Genomic DNA, 26345 nt, shown 5'->3' with positions numbered 1-26345 from the left:
GCCTCTGACAGATGGAGGAGTGTAAGATGAACTTGTGTGTGTTCTTGGCAGTCAGGCATCAGTGCTGGATACTGTGCCATATTTCTGAGATCAGGTAACACGCTGGATATACGCATGCTCCATTTGCCGCACACGCGTAACTCTGAGAGCAGCAGGACTGTAGGACACAGGAAATAGGGAGAGACTAAAGAATGTTTTGAAACTTCATATGAAGGAGTTTGGAGGATTTTGCTCTTTCAAATGTGGTAAGCAGAATTATGTGTGTGTACTGTTTCTGTGATTACAGAATAGTTTGTTTAATTGTAATTTAGCAATAAAACTGATCAAGAAATTAAGATATGTTTAAATGACTCGTACAATTCACCAGTAAATATTTATGTGAGATTATTCAGTACGGATGCAAATGTAAATAAGAAATATATAAAAATAGAAAATACATAAAAATATCATGCATAGCTGTTATTTCAAATTGCATTAGAATTTAACTGTTTAGACAGTTTTTTTTTGTTTTTTTTTTTGCATATGCATATCAAGAAAAAAAAATATATATATATATGTATATATGTATGTATATATGTATATATATATGTATATATATATGTATATATATATATATATATATATGTGTGTGTGTGTGTGTGTGTGTGTGTGTGTGTGTGTGTGTGTGTGTGTGTGTGTGTGTGTGTGTGTGTGTGTGTGTGTGTGTGTGTGTGTGTGTGTGTGTGTGTGTGTGTGTGTGTGTGTGTGTGTGTGTGTGTGTGTGTGTACAGTTGAAGTCAGAATTATTAGCCCCCCTGTTTATTTTTTCCCTAATTTCTGTTTAACAGCGAGAAGATTTTTTTCACCCCATTTCTAAACATAATAGTTCGAATAATTTATCTCTAATAACTGATTTATTTTATCTTTGCCCTGATGACAGTAAATAATTATTTATTAGATATTTTTTAAGACACTTCTATACAGCTTAAAGTGACATTTAAAGGCTTGACTAAGTTAATTAGGTTAACAAGGCAGGTTAGGGTAATTAGGCAAGTCATTGTAAAATGATGGTTTGTTCTGTAGACTGTTGAAAAAATATATAGCTTAAAGGGGCTAATCATTTTGTCCCTAAAATGGTCCCTAAAAACTGCTTTTATTTTAGCCTAAATAAAACAAATAAGACTTTCTCCAGAAGAAAAAATAATACCAGACTAAAAATATCCTTGCTCTGCTAAACATCATTTGGGAAATATTTAAAAAAAAAAAAAAATCATTTTTAATCAATTTTTACTTTTTTAATAAAAATTTTTTATTAATTTATTTAAAGGGATAGTTCTCCCCAAAAAGTGAAAATTCTGTCTTCATTTACTCATCAGTTGTCCCATACTTGTTCAACACAAAAGAAGATACTTTGAAGAATTTTGGAAAATGCATTGATTTTTTTTTCTTTTTCTTCTTTTCAAATGGATGTCCGTTGTTACATTTCCGACATTTAAGAAAAAAAAAATAAAAAATACAACTCATTCATTCATTCATTTTCTTGTCGGCTTAGTCCCTTTATTAATCTGGGGTCGCCACAGCGGAATGAACCGCCAACTTATCCAGCAAGTTTTTACGCAGCAGATGACCTTCCAGCGGCAACCAATCTCTGGGAAACATCCACTCACACATTCACACACACACTCATACACTACAGACAATTTAGCCTACCCAATTCACCTGTAGCACATGTCTTTGGACTGTAGAGCATGTCTTTGGGAAACCGGAGCACCAGGAGGAAACCCATTCGAACGCAGGGAGAACATGCAAACTCCACACAGAAACGCCAACTGAGCTGAGGCTCGAACCAGCGACCTTCTTGCTGTGAGGTGACAGCACTACTGCGCCACTGCTTCGCCAAAAAACCCAGAAAGGGTAAATACATTGGGTTATGCAGTTCTGAGCAGGCCTCACACTGGTGAGTGGGCTTAACAAACCACCTGTAGAAAACAACTAGTTTCAACTAGTACTTGCACCAAATTTGCACCAGACACTTTCTTACACTCGCTCTATATCTCTAAAAAATGCATATATGAAGTGTGTTTTACATAGATGAGTGGCCTTGACAAACCACCCGTAGAAACCCTCTTCTTTCTATAAAACAAAAACACTACCTTCTCCTCTAGCACTTAATTCTCTAAGCAGTAACAGTTCCTTCGTATAATTAGAACCTCTTGTGTGTATTGCCTCTTGTTGTTGAAAAGGAGTGCCTCTTCAATTGTAGTTCGACAAAAGCTTCTGCTAAATGGACTCACTGAAAATGAACTTTTTTTTTTTTTTTTTTGCTGCTTGTTCAAACTATTTATAATGATCTGAAACAACAAAATTCTTGAGATTTTTGTGACACTTATTTGTTTTATGTCCAATCTATTTAAATTAAAATTAATTGATTTGTGTTGGGACAGCATCATATCATCTTTTTGGGTAAAATATCCTTTCGGTATTCTTGTTAAAATATATTGAAAATACATTGATTTCATTATGCATTTACTTTTTATAATAACTAAACCATGCTGTATGTTTTATGTCAAAATGTTCTGTCCAATATTGCTGTATATTGTATAAAGTATAATAATGTAAATGAAGCAAAATGTTTCCTCAAGGAAGAGTTAGCGTCCTGAGATGTGAAACTATTATTACCACAATCCTTTATCACAGTTGCAGTCTTGTATGCAGCAGTTGTTATCACACGTTATAGAAAGCAGGATCACCTCCACAGAAGAAAATAGGTGGAAGATCATGCATGTTTTATAACCTTCCTCGTCTGTCTGCCAGTCAGAGTTTCCAGGCAACAGAGGTCAGAAGAGAACAGCATCAGGTGCAGTTACCAAAACACAAGAAAAAAAACTACTCCACAGCTTGTTCTGAGTACTTCTTAGTTGGAATGTTGACTGAATGTAGATCTTGACTGAACTCTGTTGTTCTTTTGTTAACAGGGTCCTGCATTTCGCTTTGTTTTGGGTGATTTGGGCATAACCGTTGGCCTTAGAAAAGCTATGGAGCGCAGACAGCATTTCGGAAGTTTTTCACTATCGGCCTTCAATGGAAAATCATGATAAGTATGTGATTATTGTGTTCCAGAGCTGATTATTACTGATATGAGATCTTCAGTATTTTTGTCTTTGCATTCAATTGTAAACGTATGAATTGGAACGGGAAAGCTATGCTCACTTGACACTTAGATATTGATCTTTAACACAAATGACTGATGAGAAGACATATAAAGTACTTGAGTAATTCTACTTAATTACTTTGCTAAAAGTAGTTCACTCAAAAATGAAAATATACTCCCTCCATCCATAGTAGAGAAAATAAATACTATGGAAGTCTATGGTTGCAGGCAGTGGTGGAAAGAGTACTGAAGTACTTATGCAATACTACTCAAGTAAAAGTACCATTACTTGCCCAAAAATGTAGTGCGAGTAAAAGTATCTGTTTTAAATATAACGCAAGTATGAGTAAAAAGTAGCCATTTTAAAAGTACTCAAGAGTAGTGAGTATTGAGTATTATGCTGTGAAAGGTTTGAGGGGGGTACACAATTTTAAAACTACTTAGTAAATGACAGTTTCTGAGATCTCTGAGTCTACTCAATTACAGTCATTTAAGTATTTGGAATTTGTTACTTTACACCACTGGTTACAGGTTTTTTCAAAATATCTTCCTTTGTGGTCAACAAAAGAGTTTGGGTTTGGAACAAGTGACGGAAGCCTAAATTAATGTGATTTTGGTGAATCATTTTGGGGTGTTTGTAATTTACTTTAAACAATACAATTAAAATATATATTTTTTACTAATTACATTTTTAAGGTAAATGAAGGTTTCTTTTCATTTCTTGCAGTTTTATTTACAGTGAAAATTACTCATTTTTGAAGATCACTTTATTCTATTTTTCCTTTCAAGCTAAGTCATTTGCACTAATTTAATTTTATTTTATTTAAGTTTAATTTAAATGTTATTTATTCTGCCAATGAGATTCATTGAGATTCAATGAAATTGTTCAAACGTGTTCATTGGTTCCCCTTCGGGGGGAACTTCAGCACTATAAGTGGATTTGATTTGTAAAATCCACGCATTGGGGAGGTTCGGTTCAGAAGCTACTCGTCTGAAAGAGTATTGAACGGGCCAATTAAGAATGAATTGGCAGCGCAAGCCTGCGCAGGTGAGCGGCATAAGCAATCAACTGAGTATATAAGCTCACCTGGCGCCAGCAGACGCTATCCTTTTCGCTTCAGAGACTTTCTGATCGAGTCGATGAGGGTTCCTCCTGCTGTGACCAGCGATTCTGAGCGAACGAGAGCATTCTCCCGGTCCAGAGTGTGTACACGCAGTGGCAGACGGTCGAGCTGGGTTTCTCCCTTGCCTGGCGTTCTTTGGGTCCGGTCCTCCAGAGCGGTGCGTATAAAGTTGCAAACTTCACAGAAAGAGCAACACAGTCGTGCAGCACGTCCTTATCAGGACGGCGCTCCGACTGTGCGTTTCTGGATGCGGTGGTTTCCTGTCCTCGGATGATGGGCGCGGGCACTGCGTTGCATGTCTGGGGGTCCAGCATGTTAATGCGCTGCTCGCGGGCAGTTCATGTCGTCATTGCGATGCCATGACTGTTGCGCAAGATCGCGGTTAGCCTTTGCAAAAGGGTGAACCACCCCAGTTGTCCCCTGCTCTGCAGCGGGCACTCGGGCAGATCTGAGGGTTTCAGCGAGAGATAATCCGTCGCCCACGGGCCCGCGGACCTCCCGCTCCTCTAAGCGCTCCATCCAAGCTTCGGGCGGGGGAAGCGATCCGTCTAACAGATGGTAGCCCTTACGCCCGATGACACCGGAGACCAGATGTCCACCGCGGCATCGGAGGGTGGGCTTTCATTGTCCGATGATGATCCAGACCCGCTCGCCCCCTTCGGGCTGGTGAGCGCTGTCACTACGGATCCTGAAACGGACATGTTAGCCGTGCTTTCCCGGGCTGCTTCGGCCGTGGGTTGGAGATGGTTTATCCCCCAGCTCCGCGGCCGGACCGACTAGAGGGGCGTTCCCTTCTTCCCGGAGGTGCACAGTAGGCTCACGCGGTCTTGTAAAGCACTTTTTTTCTGCTCGTGCTGCGTGTTCCTCCACCCTAACCACTCTTGACGGTGAAACAGCCAGGGGGTATGTGGCGATTCCTCAGGTTGAGTGCGCGATGGCGGTAAATCCGCGCGGCGCCTCTTCTTGGCGGGATCCGCCTCGTCTCCCATCCAAAGCCTGTAAGTTATCTACCTCCCTCGGAGCTAGAGCTTACATAGCTGCGGGCCAGGCTGCTTCAGCCTTGCATGCGATAGCCACCTACTAGCGCTACCAAGCGCAGGCGCTGGCCGAGCTGCACGAGGGTGGGTCCAACCCAGGCTTACGAGCTTCGCACCGCCGCCGACTTAGCTCTTCGGACTACTGAGTCCGCTGCGTGTGCGTTGGGAAGGACGATGTCCACATTAGTGGTCCAGGAGCGCCACCCCTGGCTGATATGCGCAAAGTCGACAAAGTCCGCTTTCTTGACTTCCCCATATCCCCAGCCAGGTTCGGCGACACTGTCTGTGAATTCACCCAGGAATTCAAGGCGGTGAGAGAGCAGTTGGTGGGTGATGTCTTATCGGCGGTCCGTAGCCCGCTCCGCCCGCCGTGCCATTCATACCTGCTCCTCGCCGAAGGCGCCCGCCTACGAGAGCTGCTCCGCCCCCGCACACGCCTCAGGCGAAGCGAGCGCGTCGGGCACCTCGGAAGCAGGCAGCCCCCCTGCCCAGAACGCCGCTAAGTCCGGCAACGGACCGCGAAGCGCCCCTGGGACAGGCCATCTGGAGAAGAGGGAACTTGCTCTTTCCCCGCTGGAGGGCGGGGCCCCATTTCCAACGGCACTTTTTACTGCCATGAAAACATTATGAAAGGGCACTTTTCACTTCCCCAGATGTGACAGCCCGAAATCTGCCAGTCTGGGACGCTATGCTTTCTAGCTTGCAGATTCGGTGCGTTTCGCCAGTGGCTCACGAGCGCTGGGAGGACGGTCTCCTTTCTCCCACCCCTCGAGCCTCCCCTCCGGAGCTCGGGTTTGGAGTGAGAGCAAATATCTCACCTCCAGCTTTTCCGTGGGACCCGCGAGCTTCCCGGATCAGCACACCCACTCCGCGCTGCCCCACTGCTGGTACGTCAGCGATTGTAGCGATGAGTCCATTAGCGAGAGCTCTGCCTGCCTGGTTAGCGCGGGCCAGCTCTTCGCGGTGGCTCATACGCACAATCAGACTCGGCTATGCGATTCAGTTCGCGAAACGGCCCCCCAAGTCACGGGTGTGTATTCACCAGGGTCAGCCCCCTGTCCGCCCCTGTCTTGCGAGAGGAGATTGCTGTCCTCCTGGCGAAGGATGCAATCGAGCCGCTCCCTCCAGCCGAGATGGAGAGTGGGTTTTACAGCCCACGCTTCATCGTGCCCAAAAGAGCGGTGGGTCACGGCCAATCCTAGATCTGCGCGTTTTGAACCGCTGCCTGCACAAGCTGCCGTTCAGAATGCTCACGCAGAAGCGCATCCTCCGGTGCGTTCGTCCTCTGGGTTGGTCTGCAGCATTAGACCTGATGGACGCGTATTTCCATGTCTCCACTCTTCCTCGCCACCGACAGTTTCTGCGGTTTGCGTTTGAAGGTCGAGCTTGGCAATACAAAGCCCTCCCCTTCGGGCTCTCTCTGTCTCCGCGGGTCCTCACCAAGCCCGCGGAGGGTGCCTCAGCGCCCCTTCGGCTCGCGGGCATCTGCATACTCAATTTCTTTACGACTGGCTGATTTTTGCCCTCTCTCAGAGCAGTTGATTATGCACAGAGACAAAGTGCTCTGGCACTTCCACCCGTGGGGGTTTCAGGTCAACCGAGAAAAGAGCAAACTCGCCCCCGTGCAGAGGATCTCTTCTCTCGGGCTGGAGCTGGACTCGGTCACCATGGCAGCGCGCCTCTCCGGAGAGCGCGCTCAGCTGATGCTGTACTGTCTGAGAGAGCTCGACAGTAAAATAGTGGTCCCACTGAAACTATTTCAGAGGCTCCTGGGGCATATGGCATCCGCAGCCGCTTCATGCCGCTCGGATTATTCTATATGAGACCACTTCAGCACTGGCTTCACGATCGAGTCCCCAGACGCGCATGGCACGCGCGCGCACACCGAGTCTCTGTTACTGCGCTGTGTCGCCGCGCCCTCAGCCCTTGGAGCGACCCCTCGTTCCTACAGACCTGGGTGTCTCTAGAACAGGCGTCCAGTCTTGTTGTCGTTTCAGCAGACACTTCCAACACGGGCTGGGGGGCTGTGCGTTGCGGGCATGCGGCTGCGGACCTGTGGAAAGGTACCCAGTTGCATTGGCATATCGCCTGGAGCTGTTGGCAGTGTTCCTCGCTCTCCACCGTTTTTTTCCGGTGCTGGAGCGGCAACACGTGCTGGTCAGGACGGACAGTACGGCGGCGGTGGCGTATATCAGCCGTATAGGGGGTATGCGCTCTCGCCGCATGTCTCAGCTCGCCCGCCGTCTGCTCCTCTGGAGTCATCCGCGGCTGAAATCGCTGCACACCATTCATATTAAGGCAAGCTCAACCGTGCAGCCGATGCGCTCTCACGGCAGCCTTGCGTCCTGGAGAATGGAGACTCCACCCCGAGTCTGTTCAGCTGATATGGGCGCGATTCGGGGAAGCCCAGATCGATCTGTTGCTTCCCCCGAGATCGCTCATTGCTAGTTGTTCTTTCCCTGACCGAGTGCTCTCGGCACGGATGCACTGGCTTACAGCTGGCCTCGGTGCACGCGCAAATACGCGTTTCCCCCAGTGAGCCTGCTCGCGCAGTTACTGTGCAAGGTCAGGAAGAGGACGAGGAACAGGTTGCTGGTTGCGCCCCTCTGGCTCAACCGGACCTGGATGTCAGAGCTCTCCCTCGCGATAGCCCTCCCCTGGCAGTCCCTTCGAGAGAGCACCTACTCTCTCAGGGACAGGGCACCACCTGGCACCCTCGCCGATCTTTGAAGAGATTGTAGACGCGAGGAAGACTTAGGTAACCTCCGATTGCGGTGGCTAATACCGTCACTCGGGCTAGAGCCCCCTCCCCGAGCGCGCCTATGCCCTGACGTGGAGTCTATTCACTGAATGGTGTGTCTCTCGCTGAGAAGACCCCCGTAATTTGCCAGATCAGCGTTGTGCTTTCTTTACGCCGAGAGAAGCTGGAGAGCAGGCTGTCGCCCTCCACACTCAAGGTTACGTGGCTGCCATCTCCGCTCTCATAACGCGGTGGCTGGCAGCACCGTGGGAACGCATAACCTCATCATCCGGTTCCTCAGGGGCGTTAAGCGAATTAATCCACCCCGCCCCCTCTCATGCCCTCTTAGGATCTCGCCCTCGCTACACAAGCCGCGTCAGATCCCTTCGATCCTCGACTCAGTATTTTCTGTCCCTGAAGACAGCTCTGCTGGTCGCGTTGATATCGATTAGAGGGTCGGGGACCCGGAGGCATTTTTCGGTCAGTGACTCGTGCCTGTAATTGGGCTGGCTTCTCTCACGTATGAGACCCCGCCCGCGATATGTGCCCAAGGTTCCTACCACTCCGTTTTAATACGAGGTAGTGAGCCTGCAAGCGCTGCCCTCGGAGGAGGCAGACCCAGCCCTTCTTTATTGTCCAGTTCGCGTTTTGCGCATTATCCGGACCGCACTCAGAGTTTAGATCATCTGAGCAGCTCTTCATCTGTTATAACGGTCGGCAGCAGGGAAGTGCCGTACCGAAATAAGTTCCCACTAGATTGTGGATGCCTTTCTTTCACTATCAGAGCCGAGATGAGCCGCGTCCCCCGAGAGCGCGTGCGCACTCCACTCGGAGTTTCGCATCCTCTCGAGCGCGCGCACGCGGCGCCCCTCTAACAGACTTCTGTAGAGCTGCGGGCTGGGTGACACCCAACACATTTGCAAGGTTTTACAATCTGCGAGTGGAGCCGGTTTCCTCAAGGGTATTAGGTAACCCTTGGTGATTGAGGAAACAATTCGGTAGGGTGTTGAAACACGCTTGCTGCGCCATTTTCCCTAACACGGAGATACGTGCGCCTTTTTATCTGTCAGTAAAGTTCCCCGTCAGGTGAGCCCTGCAGATTCCTCCGTGGCCCCCAGCACTGACTCAGCGGAGGAGTCACTTGCTGGCCCACTACGTTGTAGGTCTGCCCGCTGGTCAGCCCGCGTTTTGGGTAAAGGTGCCTGCTATGCGTGATCCCCACTAGGCGATCCCATATGCTTATTCCGCCACGGTTAAGTCCCCCCCCTGGGCGGACCCGTGTCTTCCCTCCCCGCTAACCACTCTTTTGCTATGCGTACTCCCCCTTTTTAGGGCTAGTCCATATGTAAATTCTGCCATCTATCCCCCCTCGGGTAACGGATGGCCTCCGCAGCGTCCTCCCTATCGGGATTGCACGCTTCCCAACGTACTGTCGTATTTCCTAGAATTATCTAGATGCTCACGACTTCCCAAAAAATATATCTAAATCCGTAAAACTTCTGTTGAAGTAGGATAAATTAGGGCCAGGGACACGTTGGAGGACCGCGCCCCCCATGATGCGGGTGCGTCACGCTTGCTTGACTATCTCCTCATCGGGGGTGTTGGTAAGGTGCAGTCATTATGGCGCTTTCAATGGGCTCCCAATGCGTGGATTTTACAAATCAAATCCACTTATAGTGCTGAAGTTCCCCCCGAAGGGGAACGTTCGAGGTTACTAAAGTAACCCTTCGTTCCCCGAGGAGGGGAACGGAAGCACTATACTCCGTCGCCATAATGACTGTCCCTTAGCTGTTGAAAGTCTCTTCAGCTTAAAAAGGATAGCGTCTGCTGGCGCCAGGTGAGCTTATATACTCAGTTGATTGCTTATGCCGCTCACCTGCGCAGGCTTGCGCTGCCAATTCATTCTTAATTGGCCCGTTCAATACTCTTTCAGACGAGTAGCTTCTGAACCGAACCTCCCCAATGCGTGGATTTTACAAATCAAATCCACTTATAGTGCTTCCGTTCCCCTCCTCGGGGAACGAAGGGTTACTTTAGTAACCTCGAACGTTCTTTAGAAACAATGTTATGTTGCATCAATTACCACAATGCATAACATGTTGACCTGGTCCTCAGAGAAATGCTTCCTTTGAAAGCAGCAATCCAAGACGGAAAGGCATCAAGATACAAAATTTTGACTTTATGTCTCGGTTCAGAAGGCACCTTCTGATTGAATTACAAAGGCAGCATTTGAAGGCATTTCCTTCAATGCCTTGGCTATCCTACAATCCTGTGCATTTCATTCCTGACAGTTGAGTTAAAAAATAAGTATGGCAATTATAAACACCACTTGGGTGTCAATTTGTGTTTACATGTGTGTTTTTTACTTTTACTTTTTATGTTTTTTTGCTTTTTTCTAGTGAGAATTCAGTATTGTAGTAAGAAAATATTCACTTCGTGCACAAAATCCCAAACTCCAAAGTCACTGCCTGCCTTTCTTTTAGTAGTATTAGTATGAATTCATACATTATTAAAGGGCCATGACACCCCCCTCTTTCGGTTAAAGTCTACTTCAGAATTTTTTCAAAAGATGCATGATTAATGGGCGTGGAGCTCCGCGAGCATCGGGCAGGAGTGGGCGTGGCCAGCAGGGGAGAAGGGGAGCGAATAACTGCTGTTGTCAGTTAGCTCACAAAATGAGACACAAAGAGGAGACGCATGAGTTTATAGTTTACAAAGTTAAAATGCAAAGAAATGAACAGTGATTTAATGCCCTGCTACATTTGTTATTCGTAATTTTATATACAGACAACCACAATTTATATCATTATAAAGATGTGTGTTCATGTAAACACTATAAATGAGGACTTCTCCCTCAATCCCCGTATCCAGCAGGCTCAGTGCAGCAGGTCTCCTGAACCATCTATTTTAACCATTAGCCCTGCTGGTAATCTGGAGGATTTAGGCAAACACAGCAGCACAGCGATGTGTCTGAATGTGAACGAACTCCTGATAAAAGACAGCGTCCGCGGCCGCCATTCTCTAATTCTCGTGCTGCTCTCCCGACAAAAATGCTAGCAGCACGCACACAGCTTTGCTGTATGATCGGCCCTGACTAGATCGCGGGGGAAAACATGCAACAAACCCCGTGGATTATGGAAACAAACGCATATGAGCCTTCATGAATGGCTAAATACTGTGCCGGGGTTTCCGTGTCTCTCAGCTCGGGCTTGACACTGGCAGGTCTGGCAGGTCTCATAAATAATTAAGCAGCCGGCTCTTCTCATAGGATAAGAAAACTCCGCTATGAATAATAATGAGCAACCGACGCGTCATCATTGCACTTGCAGTTCTGCGCTATGTCGCCGATTTTGATCCCGCCCCAAAAATCATTTTAAACCCGGAAGCTGAAATTAGCTGATAAAAGCTCAAAATTTTCCAGTTTTCCCCACAATTAAAGCTGACAGGTGCTAACATTGTCTTAACTGATGCTCAACACACACACATCTGTTAATATAAAAAAAAGTTCTCCGGGGTGTCCTGAACCTTTAAATTTAAACTTTGTCTCCTACAAGAAAAAAAAAATTGCTTTTTTTTTTTTTTTTGCTTTGTAACCCCAAAAGAGCTAAGCTAGTCTTTCACAATTTTGAAATTTAACTTCTGCTTAAATAAAATCAGAGGTTTTAAATCTTTGAGTAGCATGTTTGCATATCAGTATAGGCATTACTTTTTGAATACTCAAGTACAATTATAATGTGGTGCTTTTTACTTTTAATCGAGTTCTGTATGTTCCTGACCAGATACTTCTACTTTTAAGTGAGTAAACTTTTCATTCAGTATTTCAACTTTTGCTTGAGTCACAATTTTAAGTGATTTTTACACCTTGGCAGATTGGCCAATCGCATGGCATGACAACTGAATGCATTTAGCAATGCAGTGGTCGAGATAAGTTTAGTCTGAGCATCATAAAGAGGAAGAATGTGATTTAAGTTCTTTTAAATGCAGTGTGTTTGTCAGTGCCAGACAGGCTGGTCCCAGGTTTTCAGAAACTGCTGATTTACTGGGATTTTCATGCACAACCCTCACTTGGGTTTACAGAGAATGCTCAGGAAAAGACTAAATATCCTGTGGGTGTCAGCTGAAAACAGAAAAACTGGGGCTACTGTTTATATGGGCTCACCTGTACAACAAAGGACTGAAAAAGGGTCCAGTAAATCTTGATTGACATTCAGATGGATGAAAATTTAGCCTGTACAGCATAAGAGCTAGAATCCATACTTTTCTGTGTCAATGGTTTTGACTGATGGTGTAATGTTGTGGGGATTTTCATGCTCTCTTTTCACTCTTCTTTAGTACCATCTGAACATCATTTAAACACTACAGCCTACCTAAGTGGAGTTGCTTACCATGTCCATCCCTTCATGAGTAGAATCCATGTTGTGGTGGATAATGTACCATTTTACAAATAACAAATCATTTCCAACTGGTTAGGACCAGATCTGCGTTCATTATCATCTGATGTGCTGGCATGAGAGATGTACATCCCCCAAATCTGCAGCAACTCGTCACCTTAGAGTTATAAGGTTCTATCTGACATTTTTGTCAAAATTGAGTTATTGATATGTTCTTATTAAATGACAACTTATTTACATTATGGGATGTTTTTTTATAAGTTGTTTACATTTTAAGACTTTTTATTTTAAAAAAACAAATGTTACATATTGTTTGCTATGGAATGTAAAAACTTTAAAGCTCAATATCTCAAAATCATTCAGAACGCAGATAGATCCTTATAATTCCAAGGTGACAAACTGTGTGATGTTCTCATGCCAATATGGAGAGGAAATCTCTGGGAATGTTACTCAGGAAATATTAAAGGATTAGTTGACCCCAAACATTGTTTTGGTTAATTCATTCAAAGTCCAAATGAACCAAAAATATTGTCAACATATTTCATGTGACTTCACTCATTCAACTAATTACACAAAGCTCCAAAAACACTTTTATGTGGCAAAAAAGTACACAAAAGTATGCTTGGAACTTCAAATGTGTCATAATCACCAGCGATTTAACCACTAGAGTTTGCTGGTATACATTCACTTTCACACAAAATACAACCCGCCATGTTGTGGCCTACAGATCCCAGTCATGCAATACACGCACAATCATTTCCTGATCCTGACTAATTGCAAACACAGCTGATGCAGCTCAAGTACTGATTAAACACACATATATATGGCTCACTTTGAGACACTCATTGCTGAGTCTTGTCTGCTGTTTTAGTGACACTACAACGCATTTTCCTTTTTTTTTGTCTTGTTTTGCCATGTTTTTGATCCTCACCTCATTTATTTGCTTAATCCTGTTTGCTGCCTGCCTTGTGACCATCTGCCTGTTATTTTTACTACGACTCTGGATTGCCCTTATACATCTGTTTGCCCCTGTATTGACCACTGCTTACCTGACCTCGCCATTAAACCTGCATTTGGATCCACACCCTGTTGTCAGTGTCACTTTCCCCGTTACAATATGATTACAGTGGAACCACTGAAGTCCCCTGGAATGTTTTAACAATATCCTTGGTTTCTTTTCTGGAGAAAGCTGAGAAAGATCTCAGATCTAAAATATCTTAGTTTTGTTCCAATGATGAACAAAGGTCTCAGGTGATTAAAACAACATGAAGGTGAGTAATTAATAATATTTTCTTTGAACTAAACCTTCAAGGCAGAACCCAGTAAAAATAAAAATTAAAAATAAAACCTAAAAAAAAAAGTGGCCAGTCTAATTCCCAGTATAACAGTATTAGATTGGAAAAAAAACTATGCAAACAAGTAGCTCTGAAATCCAGCTCAGATTGCTTTTTAATTACATTGACCCCTTAGGTTCTCTGTATCTTATTTTAAATATTCTCTATTCAAATAAGATCAGGGTATGCCCGATTGACACATAACATGAATGTTTCCTGTCAGGTGTCTGCTTTCTGCTGATGGTGACAATCAGTCAAGTTGACCTGGCTTTACTCTGTCCCTCTTCATGTTTGGTGTGCTCTGAGGATGTCACCATCTGTCAGAAACTTAGGAGCATCATTGGTAAGTAAATTATTATCCAATAGATTTAACACTTAGATTATTTACAAAGCTTCCTCATAGGTCACTCATCCTTGAGTTATTTAAAACCTGACCTCATTTCCTTTGTGGAATATAAAAGAAGATTGAAGACAAAAAAAAAAGAGTCATACAATTTAATACTTTTACTTATTTAATTGGAATATCTTTAGCTTTAATTATGGCATGCATTAACCTCATTGCTTCTGCAATGTCACAACATTTATTCCAGTCCAGAGTTGCATTATTTTTTTGACATGATCAGACTGCTGTGCAAAATTTTCTCTAGCACATTCTAATGACTCTCAATAGGGTTAAGGTCTGGACTCTCTGGTGGCCAATCCATGTGTAAAAAATGTCTCATGTTAACTGAACCACTCTGAGAAGCTACTCTTTGCATTATCTTTAAATAATGTGTTACTCGCTGAAACACAATAATCATCCATGCAGTAAATATTACCTATTTGCTTAGTAAGTCCATGTGGGTATTTGTTTTGTATTTTTTTGGGATGGACAGTGTATTTTGAATATTCTGCTGTGTGTTTGTTCATTTAGAGAAGGTCAAATTAGTGCAATGCTATTTTAGAGCCTGTTGTGTGAGCAAAAAACCATTAATAATAATTTGAGTGACAGAGTCAATGGATTAATCAGTATTTGTCATAATTCTCTTGAATGAACAATACATTGACTGTTGCCATCACATTCTGCAAGGGGGAGGATATATGTAACAATACATTAAGAGTTTAGATGCAAAAGCTCTAAATATTAGCATCATTTCTCATGCTCCTGTGTATAGGTTTCACTGCAGTCATTTCACTTTTATGGCAAAGAACAGGTTGTTTTCATTTCCTTTAATGTGAAATAACTGAACATAAACATGCGAGACTGAGAAAAATGCACATTTTTTACTTTTTTAGATGGCAATTTTTGATGGTTATTGCATCTAATCTCGTCACATACAGTTAAAGTGCCAAGATACTTTCAAACTATAACTTTTATACACAAAGCTCTCTTAGTAGTAGTAGTTCCCTTATTTAAAGTGCCCCTATTATACATTAAAAAAGGTCATATTTCGGTTATATGGGTCTTAAACAACATACTGATACGCATGCAATATCAAAAAACACTTTCATGGTCTTATAATAAAAATTTATTTTAAATAATTATCCCAGCGACTCCCATATGAATTGTTTAGCGATTAATTTGTTCCCAAACCCCTCCTTAGCGCGAAGCTAATCTGCGCTGTTTGGACCGAGGATAGCCTGTTGCGATTGGTCTGCAGCGTTCACCGCGGTTTGTCAAGCTCCCGGGTTGCCAACATTGGTATAGGATCCGATCGCAGCGGACGCTCAAAACACGCTTCATAGTAAACTTACTCGACGGTGTTATTCAGACACCTTACCACCGAAAGCAGTGGAGTTAAACACCAGCATATTGCTCTATTCTTAACTACATTCACACACATTCAGTATTAATCCACACAGCAGCAAAAGTTGAACTATTCTGAACCTTGACCACTGCACGTGTGTAGGATCAGCTGACGGTGGCCAAAGCAACGACAAACGGCAGTGAAATGCGAGCTCTCAAACGCATTTAAATCCGTAAACAAAGCAAGCGTCGTGTTTTTAATGTGGCATTAGACGCGCTTTGGGGCGAGGTAGTGGCGCAGTAGGTAGTGCTGTCGCCTCACAGCAAGAAGGTCGCTGCGTTTCTGTGTGGAGTTTGCATGTTCTCCCTGCCTTCGCATGGGTTTCCTCCGGGTGCTCCAGTTTCTCCCACAGTACAAAGACATGCGGTACAGGTGAATTGGGTAGGCTAAATTGTCCGTAGTGTATGAGTGTGTGTTTGTGAATGTGTGTGTGGATGATTCCCAGAGATGAGTTGCGGCTGGAAGGGCATCCGCTGCGTAAAAACTTGTTGGATAAGTTGGCGGTTCATTCCGCTGTGGATACCCCGCATTAATAAAGGGACTAAGCCGACAAGAAAATGAATGAATGAATGAATGAATAGACGCGATTTAAGAATATAAAGAGTTAATCTGATACTTTACACGCGGTTACAAGTAACAAAACACAATTTAATACATTTTTTATTATATTTTTTTAACAATGAGACAAGCCATTTACTTACAATTATGAAATGTGTCATGGGCCAGGTCTGATTTCATTAATTATCTTTCATTTTGGAGCTTTTCTCCATTCTCAGCTGTAGATTATTTCTATTTGCGATCATTGCTGTAGCACCTCTTACGTGAAGTGTTATATGTTCTCAGGGCTTACCTGTACTCTGCCTAATAATCACATCCCCAGCCAGGGGGTTTTAGCATTCACCAGAGGTCATCCTCAGCATGCAGCAGCCTGCCTTTGTTTGACTTTGTGCCTAATAAACTGGCCCTATTTTGAACACACCCCTGGTGTATTGTCTGTCCATTACAAAATGGAGGAAGAAACTAATCCATGAGCTGTGTACTAAAGTCCCTGCCGAGCTCTGTCAAAGTTTCATACATCAGTAGTCTTTCTGATCCTTTCTTCCCAAACGAATAAATCGCCCATTGTTAGCGTGTAGATTGCTGAAGCACTCCTTTCCCTCACACTTCCAATAAAATCTAGGTAAGATCTGTTTATATTTGGTGCTGTGTTAGTGGGCGGGGCTGCAGGTAAAAATTTTCTCAGGTTTGCGCATACAACAATTGGCGTAGCCTATGTTTTGTAACACCGAAACAGCTAGAGACTCGTTATCAAGACTGTTCATTCGAATCACTATGAGTTGGCTCTTTAAATACCCACAACACAGAATTTATGATAACATGTGGTTGAAGAGATTGCATGCTATGATTAGGATTTAAATTCATATTTATATGTTACATTAAAAATGGTCAGACACATTTTGTCAGCAGGAGTCACTTAAAACCTATATATTTTTTAGTTTTTAAATAATCATGTTTCTATTGATATGGACCTTTTTCTGTTCATCACATTCAGATGCACCAGGCTCCACTAAAGCTTTGATGCTGACTGATGGATTCATTGAATCTGTTGGCAGTATGGTCTTCTCTGATTTATCCAATATGAGTGTTCTGGCACTCAGTAACAATGCCATTTCCAGCATCACGGAGAACGCTTTTCAGAACCTCACTTTTCTCACAACACTATCCCTGGACCACAACCACATCTCCAACCAGGCCTTTAACAGCTCCACGTTCTCTTGGCTCCACAGACTGGAGACTCTTCAGCTCAGTAACAACCACCTGAAGGACATTGATGGCTCCTGGTTCCAGAGCTCCATAGCTTTAAAAACACTTCAGCTGGATGGAAACCTTCTCACAAGCTTGAACTCCACCACCTTCGCTCACGCAGACCTGAGGAACTTGGAAATCTTGGATTTGTCGGACAACCTCATCATGATTTTGGGGCGCGAAAGCTTCAGTAGGCTTCCTAGCCTCCGCAGGCTTGATCTATCTCGGAATAATCTCAGCAGTGCTCCGGATGCCTTCTCGTACCTGTCATGGCTCTCGACACTGAACTTGGATCTGAACCGCTGGAGCTGCTCGTGTGAGCTGAGAGAACTGGCCTCGTTCCTCAATAGTTTCATTCAGGCTCCTGAGAATGTGTTGTACAATGGGCAGAAGATGGCATGTGTGAATGCTGATAATCCATCTGTGCAGACTGTGCTGCAGCTGACCGATGCTAACTGTGTCCCGCCAAACAGCAACATCACAGTGGAGGTCGTGGCCAAAAGAAGTAACACTTCTCAGCAATACATCAGAAATGTTGCGATTGCCGTTGTGTTTTCATTTTTGGGTGAGTATCTAATCAAAAGAATGATAATAAAATATTCTGCACTATTTACTAAAATAAAAAGATATATATATACTGTTGTAGAAGTTTTCTGTCAAAAATTAATAGTAAACAATAATAATAATTCATTAATAATAATAATTCAAGAGAATTGGTTAAAAACAAAATCGTGTAGTAGCAATACCAAAATGTACTGTTTCTGTTTATAACTTTGAAAAAGTTTTTAAAAAATGTGTTGTGGTAAAATCATATGAACAATTAATATAGTTATTAGCACTGCCTAAAGATTTAAATATTTAAACATGAGTAATCACAACATTTGTGCAGTCTATAACAATTAATCACAGACTTAAAGGGCACCTAGACCTGTTAACATTGGGATGTGAAAATAAAGGATATGCCCACCATAATAAGGGATTCAACCCCCTTTAAAAAAATCCCCAAATATGTTCATTTGGAGCTGTTTCATTGTAAACAAACAGTTTAATGGTCAGTAATATGTTTTAAAGTTATTATTAACAAAAGAAAAATTAAATATATGCATTAGCAGCAAATAAATTAGCGAACAGTTAAGCTTATTAAAATTAATAGCTATTATAATGAAATAGAATCAAGCTATCAAATCTCATTAGCCATTTCTTCACTGTATAACTTACACATTCTGATTAAAGAGCAGCGAGTGAATCTCTTATTTATTTAGATTTTTTTTTTACATCAAATAACAGGTGTCACTTTAAAAATGCACACATCTAACCTAATGAAAGCATTCGACTGCTTTCCTAACTTTTTATGCTAATTTAAGACGAAATTAGTTGTGTTTGAAAAAAAAAACACCAAGATCGATATATTTATATGTTATTATTATTAATTATGTGTGTATGTCTGTTCAAACACACACCCAAAACCCAGACTTTCACTCCGCTTCAAATAGCATGTACAGAATCCATTTGGGAAACAGCGTCTATTTATCAGTATGGAGCGCATCAGCTGACAGTCATGCACCATTATATGACTGTTTAGAGGATTGTATAAGAGGGGCGACGGCACCTGTAATGAAAAGGAAAGGGAATCGCACCATTTTCTATATTTATTTATAAGTGTTTTCATGTTTTCATTTCAAAGCAAAGTGAAAGCACACAACAGACTCCCATTTAAGAGCAAGGGGCGGCCCCTGGTGGTTCGGCGGTATGGGTTGCGTATAGGGAGGCTAGGCTCTTCAGAGAAAGACTGAAAATATGGGAGAAAAACGGGAAAATACCTTTACGGGATGATAGCGGGATAGAACTGTAAAATACAAGAGAATCCTCAGGAAAAACGGGGGGTTGACAGGTATGACCTATGTTGCAAAAGCAACTTTTGTAAGCTCTTTGGACAGAGCTGTGTGTTGATATAGTGCGTCTACGCTCATGTTGGAGTGACATAAACACTACACAGTCTTTTTTTTTGTCTAATTTCCTAACATTAAAATAGAATCCAAATCCCAGTGATTTTGAGGCCCACTGCAAAGTGACGTAGTAGTGTGGCATATTTACATGTCTCCAATGCTCAGAAACATACCCACACAACAGGATTTTCAAAGAAACTGGGATTAAAAAATCTGTTCCAACTCTCTGTGGTCAGCTGCACATCAAGAATAGGTTTTACAAATTTGAAAGTTGCTGTATGTAAGTTTTTGACTCTTCTAAAGCAGTGATCCCCAACCCCCGGGATCAATCAGTCAATCCCCAACCCCCAACCCCAATCCCCAACCCCCATCAATCAGTACCGGGCCTCACAAGAATTGATTCCAAACTGAGGCATATTGGACATGTTTCAAACATTAGCGGGGATTTTTGAGTCTGAGCCTGCGCCCTCACTCACCAAGCTGGTGCACGATCATCATTGGGTCCTTCCCAACCTCAAAGGACCCACAAACGGCTAGGGAATGAATACGTGACCCATTTGTCAACAAACCAGCTGAATCCGGCATGTCCGTGCAAGAAGAAGACCAACTGCTGGAGATCGTAAATGACGGTGGCCTTAAACAGTGTTCGAGACAACAACTCTGCCGGTGTTCTGGATTAAAGTAATGGCAGAATACCCAGAGATCGCTAACACAGCGTTAAAACCCTGTTGCCATGTCGAGATGTACATGATATGTGTGTTTTGGCGCTCACGGGCTGTTTCACGGGAACACGCAAAGCTTGAAGGTAAACAAACAACGGCTTATCATAAGCATCTTATTGATAATTCTTTACACAGTTGGCATTAAGATGAACATATAAACATTATCTGCCTAATTTCTATCAGCTAAATGTGTCTGGGAAAATATTCAAAGGCTTTTATTCTATTAAACCGCGAGGACGTGAACGCGTCTGACTGTTCTCTATAAAAGCAGACGTCTCACGTTAGCACGTTCTAGACATTCAATTAAGTGTTTCCTCAAAAAAAATTTCCAGCTGTGCCGTCAGGCCTTTTTTACACAGATCTACCAACTACCTGTGACGTTATTTCAATGACAAATGTTGTGAGCGCAGTATTTCAAGTCGAGATCAGATTCATGTAATAGCCTACAAGCAAGCGAATCTCTTTGCTTGCGCGCCAATTTCCTCTGCTCGTGCACAAAACTTCTTGCACACCCCCTAAAACATATGCTGCTCAAGCGCAGATCTTCTTGTGCGCTCTCAAATAAACGCTGCTGAAGTGAGATTTAGTGCGTTTATGTAACGAGTATGTCTCAATTATATTTTGCTAGGAACATTTATAAATTTTGCTAGGAATATATATGAACATCTTCAATAGACCCACAGAGCGGTTTTAATGCGTCCTGAAGTAAAGTGAAACGGCTATACGTCGTGTTTGCTGGCCTCAAGCATCACGCATCTGTCAGTCAGCCAGCCAGTCAGTCAGTCAGCACGTAACTTTAAAGGGTTAAAAAAATGACACACAGCACTACTACGGTCGGTTACAGAGAATTATTAAAAAAAAAATAATAATAGTAAAATAAAACATGACTGAATGATTTGAATGAGAAGTTGTAATGTAGCCATGGCGTGATGAATTTTTGCGTGGCGCCCCACCATGGAAAAATGAATGTAGCAGAAACCATGTGTTTCTGAAATATAATTTTCAAACCTTGCGCAGAACAAAAACTCAATATGGAAAATATTTCTTCTATCACGTGCTGTTGCTTTTAGTTAGATTACGACTTAAAATCAACCTTTAAGCATGATAGTTAGGCAGGCTCCTGTTGGTGTTATCAATCTAGCAAACCTGCTCTTCCTTGGAGGCGCCAGAGGAGGGACGGAGTGAAAATGTATTTAAAACCAGGAGTGCAATACCGAGTTCAACCACTGGGTGTCAAACTTTCACAATGCACCTTTAAAATGATTTTAAAATAGAACATGTTCGCAATAACACAAAGACAGTTACTGGGTATCGAAAGTTTTAACCCAAAAATGACCGGTGTGTCAGATAAAGAAGACCCGAAATCAAAGATTCAGTCAAAGGAAGTGCTTTTACAGTGACAAAGCAGTAAATGATAGAGTGTGAAATAAATTGCTTTTCTGTAGTAATGTATATTGGTAATGCACTTCTAATCTCTCACTGATTTTTTGAGTTTCTTAGAAGACGATATTTCCAGGGTCAAAATTAAGTTAGGATTTTTGACATATTTTTGACATGTTTTTCATTACACAAATAAATGTTGCAATTATGTTTTATTGTAGGTGGTGTTGGGATCACTCTGGGAATAATCGCCATTGCATATCACAAACTTAGTAAGAAATTCAAACTGATGCAGGAGGAGCACGGAGCTTCAGAAAGGATCACATCCAGCCCAGAAATGGCCCAGTGGAATTTCTGTGAGGGCAAAGATACTTTATCCATGAGCCATGCTCTGTACAACAGTAACTACAAATCCCATCAGCCCTGGGACAGAGAAGACTCACCATATGGGTCAGATGAGCTGGAGAATCACTTCACCTGCCACAAGTGCAGCTCTACAGCTCTTACAGGGGGAAAACCCAAAAGAGAGACTGTCCTGCAGAAAACCACAGAAAACCTGCAGAAAAATCACATGAGTGAGCATCTGGCTCATCGCCAACATAACGGCAATCAGCAACATTCAGTGTTGCAACAAAGGATCAAAGGTAAACTGGAGACCAAAACATTCTTTATGAAATGTTTTAACAGATCCTTAATCATTCACAAACAGTATGGCCTCCTTATATTTGTTAAAAAATAATTGCTGTTATATATATTTCAGGTTTAATAACCACTATAAAAAATGAACATATTCAAACGCATTACATCATTCTTTTTTTTAAAAAGAAAAAGTTGTCACTTTATTTTGATGGTCTGTTGAATTTACGTTACATTGCATCTACATGCGAACTACTTCTAAGTAGACTGTTAGGTTGGGGTTGAGGCTTAGAGTGTGTAAGTTGACATGTACTTGCAAAGTTTTTCTAGTCAGTTTAATGGCTATTGAAAGAGCATATCAACAGATATTAAGCAGACAGTCTATAAATACATAAATAGACCATCAAAATAAAGTGTTTCCGAAAAAATGGAAAAGGATAGTTCACCCAAAAATAAAAATTCTGTCTTCATTTACTGCCTTCACTTGTCATAAATCTGTTTGAGTTTCTTTCTTCTGTTAAACACAAAAGAAGATATTTGGGAAAATTTTAGAAACCTATTACCATTCACTTTCACAGTGCTTGTGTTTCCTATTTTAAAAGTCAGTGGGTACCAGTTTCTAACATTCTTCAAAGTATCTTCTTTTGTGATCAACAGAATAAAGAGGTTATCAAAAAAGAGAGATTAAAGGTTTGGAAGCACTTGAGGTTGAGTAAATAGAGGAATTACATTTTGGGGTGAACTATATATGTAATGCAATAATATTAATATCTTTACATTTTATTAAAATAAAAAAAAATTATTTTAGTTTTCAAACTTTGAAGCAAAAGGTAGCATACATTGATGATGGTCAGTATAAAAGTAAAAAAAAAAAACATAAAGTAAATAACCATGTTTTTGTTTATATAGTTTAGTATTTTTAATACATTTTTTACTGAAAGAGTGTCTTTTTTTTTTCTACAAAATGTTTGTTTTAGGTTTTAATAATTCTTCAAATCATTTAATTTGTTTAGTTAACACGACTGTGTCAAAAAAAACTAGTTTTTTTATAATTTTGTCCCCAGTTGCATTTAAATGTAAATAATTAAATAAATTTTAATTGAACTTTTTAAAAATGTTATTTAAATGTAAAAAAAACTGTCAAATTTAGCATTATCATCTATTCTTTTTTAGTATAGTATGTATATATGTTATATGCCATTTATTGTTTACACAGTGTGTGTGTGTGTGTGTGTGTGTGTGTGTACGTGTGTATATATGTATACACACACACACATACACTTGAAGTCAGCATTACTATTATTTAAATATTTCCCAAATTGTTTAAAAAAGCAACACATTTTTTTAATTTAATAATTTCATATTTTAATCTTCTAGAGAAAGTCTTATATGTTTTATTTTGGCTAGAATTAAAGCAGTTTTAATTTTTTTTTTTTTTTTACATTTTAAGGTCAAAATTATTGGCCCCTTCATGCTATATATTTTTTCGTCTACAGAACAAACCACTGTTATACAATATACAACTCATATTTATTTATTTATTTATTTTGGCTAGAATAAAAGCAGTTTTGATTTTTTTTAAAAACATTTAAGGTAAAAAATTATTAGCCCCTTTATGCTATATATTTTTTCGTCTACAGAACAAACCACTGTTATACAATAGCTTGCCTAATAACCCTAACCTGCCTAGTAAACCAAATTAACCTCGTTAAGCCTTTAAATGTCACATTAAGCTGTATAGAAGTGTCTTGAAAAATATCTAGTCAAATATTATTTACTGTCATCATGGCAAAGATCAAATAAATCAGTTTTTAGAAATGAGTTGTTCAAACTATTATGATTAGAAATGTTGAAAAATTTTCTCTCCGTTAAACAGGAATTGGGTAGAAAAATAAACACACTGCCTGACAAAAGTCTTGTCATTGATCCCCATTGTAAGAGCAACAAATAATAACTTGACTTCTAGTTGATCATTTAGAAAAGTGGCAGAATGCCAGATATTTCCAATCTGTTGAACTGCTTCCCAATCATCACAAATACTGCAGAAGACCTATTGGAACCCACATGGACCCAAGATTCTCACAGAATTTGAGTTTGGTGAAGAAAAAAATCATGGTTTGGGGTTACATTCATCAGTATGGGGGTGTGTGAGAGATCGACAAAGTGGATGGCAACATCAAGAGCATGAGGTGTCAAGATTTGTGCTGCCCATTACATTAAAAACCACAGGAGAGGGCAAATTCTCTGCAGGATTGCGCTCCTGCTCATACTTTAGCCTCCACATTAAAGTTCCTGAAAAAAGGTTCAGTCCAGCCCAGTCACCAGACATGAACATCATTGAGCATGTCTGGTGTAAGATGGAGGCATTGAAGATGAATCCAAAAGTGAACTCTGGGAGTCTTGCAAGAGTGCTTTCTTTGCCATTCCATTTTGCCTTTATATTTTATCCTGTACATTATCTCTGTTAAGTGACAAGACTTTTATCTAAGCAAAGTCAGACCTTAAATGATGAAAAATGGAGGCATAATCATATTTTATTTTGGTAAAATATGTGTAATCTAGAGGACTTTGCCTTTTATATAAGCCACTTCTGATACCAAATGATCAACTAGAAGTCAAGTTATTATTTGTTGTTCCTAAAACTTGGATAGGCAACAAGACTTTTGTCAGGTAGTGTATATCCAAATAGTTGTCTTATTTTAAATAGTTAATTTATATAACTATGTATCGTCTCAGATGTCTATCTTAATTTTATTTAATTCTATCTTAATGTTTCACAGACATGCATCTAAAAAGACAAGGCGAGAGAGACTCAAAAAGTCATCTGGCCAGTCGGGACTTTACTTCCCAGCGTCGTGGGGGTCCAGACGACATCTCAGCTGTCAGAATACAGCAGCTGGCCCTCAGTAATCATTTCTCAGCCCTCCAGAGAGGCCCATTCAGACCCCCAAACCATATCTACAATGAAGAAACTCAAGCTAATCACTCACTGTTAAAGCACCAGGCCTCAGAAACCACTCCGCGACCGATTTACCAAACTATCAGCTGTCTGCACTGCCATCAGACCTATGAATACAGGCAAGCTCAGAGTAACAACCACGACTTCCCCTTTACAAACCACTCGCAGAACAGAGGACAAATGTACGACGCTATGCTCTACAGAGACATCTTGGGTTACGAGAAGAGAGACGCCGACGGATGTGATGAGAGTGAGCTGGGATTTAAGTTAGCTTCTCAAAGGAGCGTTACTTTTGATCTCACGATGCCTGAAGAACGAACAGCCGACAGACGCAAGAACCAAACATCTTTGCAGAAAAGCCAGCGGAAGAGCAGCGCACAAAAACCCCACAAATCCAGAGGACAAACCAAGAAGACGCTGAGAGTGAAGTTAAATTTAGACCCTCTCAGGAAAAACAGAGTTCATCCCAAGTCCAAAAGCGAAGATTCCAAGGCAGATGACAAAAAGAGGAAGGAGAAACTACGAAGCAAAAAGAAAATGTGCAAAAAATCGAAAGAGGATTCTAATGGAAATGAAGAAACCTTAAATAAGAGAGACGCTCAAGTGAGAGTAAGCAAATCTGTGCCTGAAGAAACAGAACAGAACTCTACTCCTGCTGAAGGAGAAACTCAGACGTCAGATGGTGTCTTCAGCAGTATTTCAGAAGCTCAGACACCCTCAGTTATTACTATAAGTCCTCCAGATGATGCCTCTGACGCCCAGCCGATGTCAAATGCTGCACTTCCAGTGGTTGAATCTGCTTCAGAAGATGTGCTGGATCAGTCCAGCAGTTCAGATCTCACCAGTTCTGCTGCGCCACTCATACAAGAATACGTTTCTTCAAGCGAAGGATCCTTCAAGATAAGACTCATCCTGCCTGAAAAAAGCTCCAACAGGCCACAGACGGCACTAGATAAGAAAATCAGATAGCGTTATTCTTTTTTTTTTTTTTATAAAGAAAGCACATGCACTTTCATTACATAGCTGTCTGATAAATTACTGATAAGCATAAGCACAGGCTTTTATAATGTGCAGTCCTGTTTTATTATGTAGATTTTATTATATACTAAAAACACTGATTTACTTGGAAATCCTTTTTAATTTTGGGAATTTCTCAATCTGTAGAAATACTGAATTAAATGTGAGTTTTATTATTTATATTTATTTTATTTTATTTTGAAATAGATCCAAAGATTATCAACAAAGACAGTATATACAGTAAAAAAAAATCACATTTGCTGCTTGTTCAACTTATTTAAAATGAGTAGAAACAGCACAATTCTTAACTATTTATTTTATAATAAATAGTTAGGA

General features: G+C 41.5%; 2 protein-coding genes across 4 annotated transcripts in view; both read left to right on the top strand.

Moving 5' to 3' along the window:
* Positions 1-26345, top strand: part of fam151a (family with sequence similarity 151 member A) — a 117987-nt gene that overhangs the window by 76270 nt on the left and 15372 nt on the right. The gene's annotated exons all lie outside the window — the stretch shown is intronic.
* lrrc53 (leucine rich repeat containing 53) lies at positions 35-26251 on the top strand. Of its 3 annotated transcripts, none has more exons than XM_087240471.1 (7): positions 35-245; positions 2798-2836; positions 2955-3077; positions 13980-14099; positions 17096-17914; positions 21619-22041; positions 24814-26251. In XM_087240471.1, the coding sequence occupies exons 3-7, from the start codon at positions 3071-3073 to the stop codon at positions 25959-25961; spliced, it is 2517 nt and encodes an 838-aa protein (XP_087096597.1). In that variant the 5' UTR covers positions 35-245; positions 2798-2836; positions 2955-3070; the 3' UTR covers positions 25962-26251. The 3 variants fall into 3 exon arrangements, with proteins under 3 accessions (XP_087096597.1, XP_087096595.1, XP_087096596.1); XM_087240469.1 differs by having other exon boundaries at positions 111-245; positions 2677-2836; XM_087240470.1 differs by having other exon boundaries at positions 126-245; positions 2794-2836.

This window comes from Danio rerio, chromosome 2 (genome assembly GCF_052040795.2).
Source record: "Danio rerio strain M-AB ecotype USA chromosome 2, GRCz13ab, whole genome shotgun sequence".
Taxonomy (NCBI): domain Eukaryota; kingdom Metazoa; phylum Chordata; class Actinopteri; order Cypriniformes; family Danionidae; genus Danio; species Danio rerio.
The sequence above is the reverse complement of the archived record's forward strand: the minus strand, read 5'-3'. Positions and strand labels throughout refer to the sequence as shown.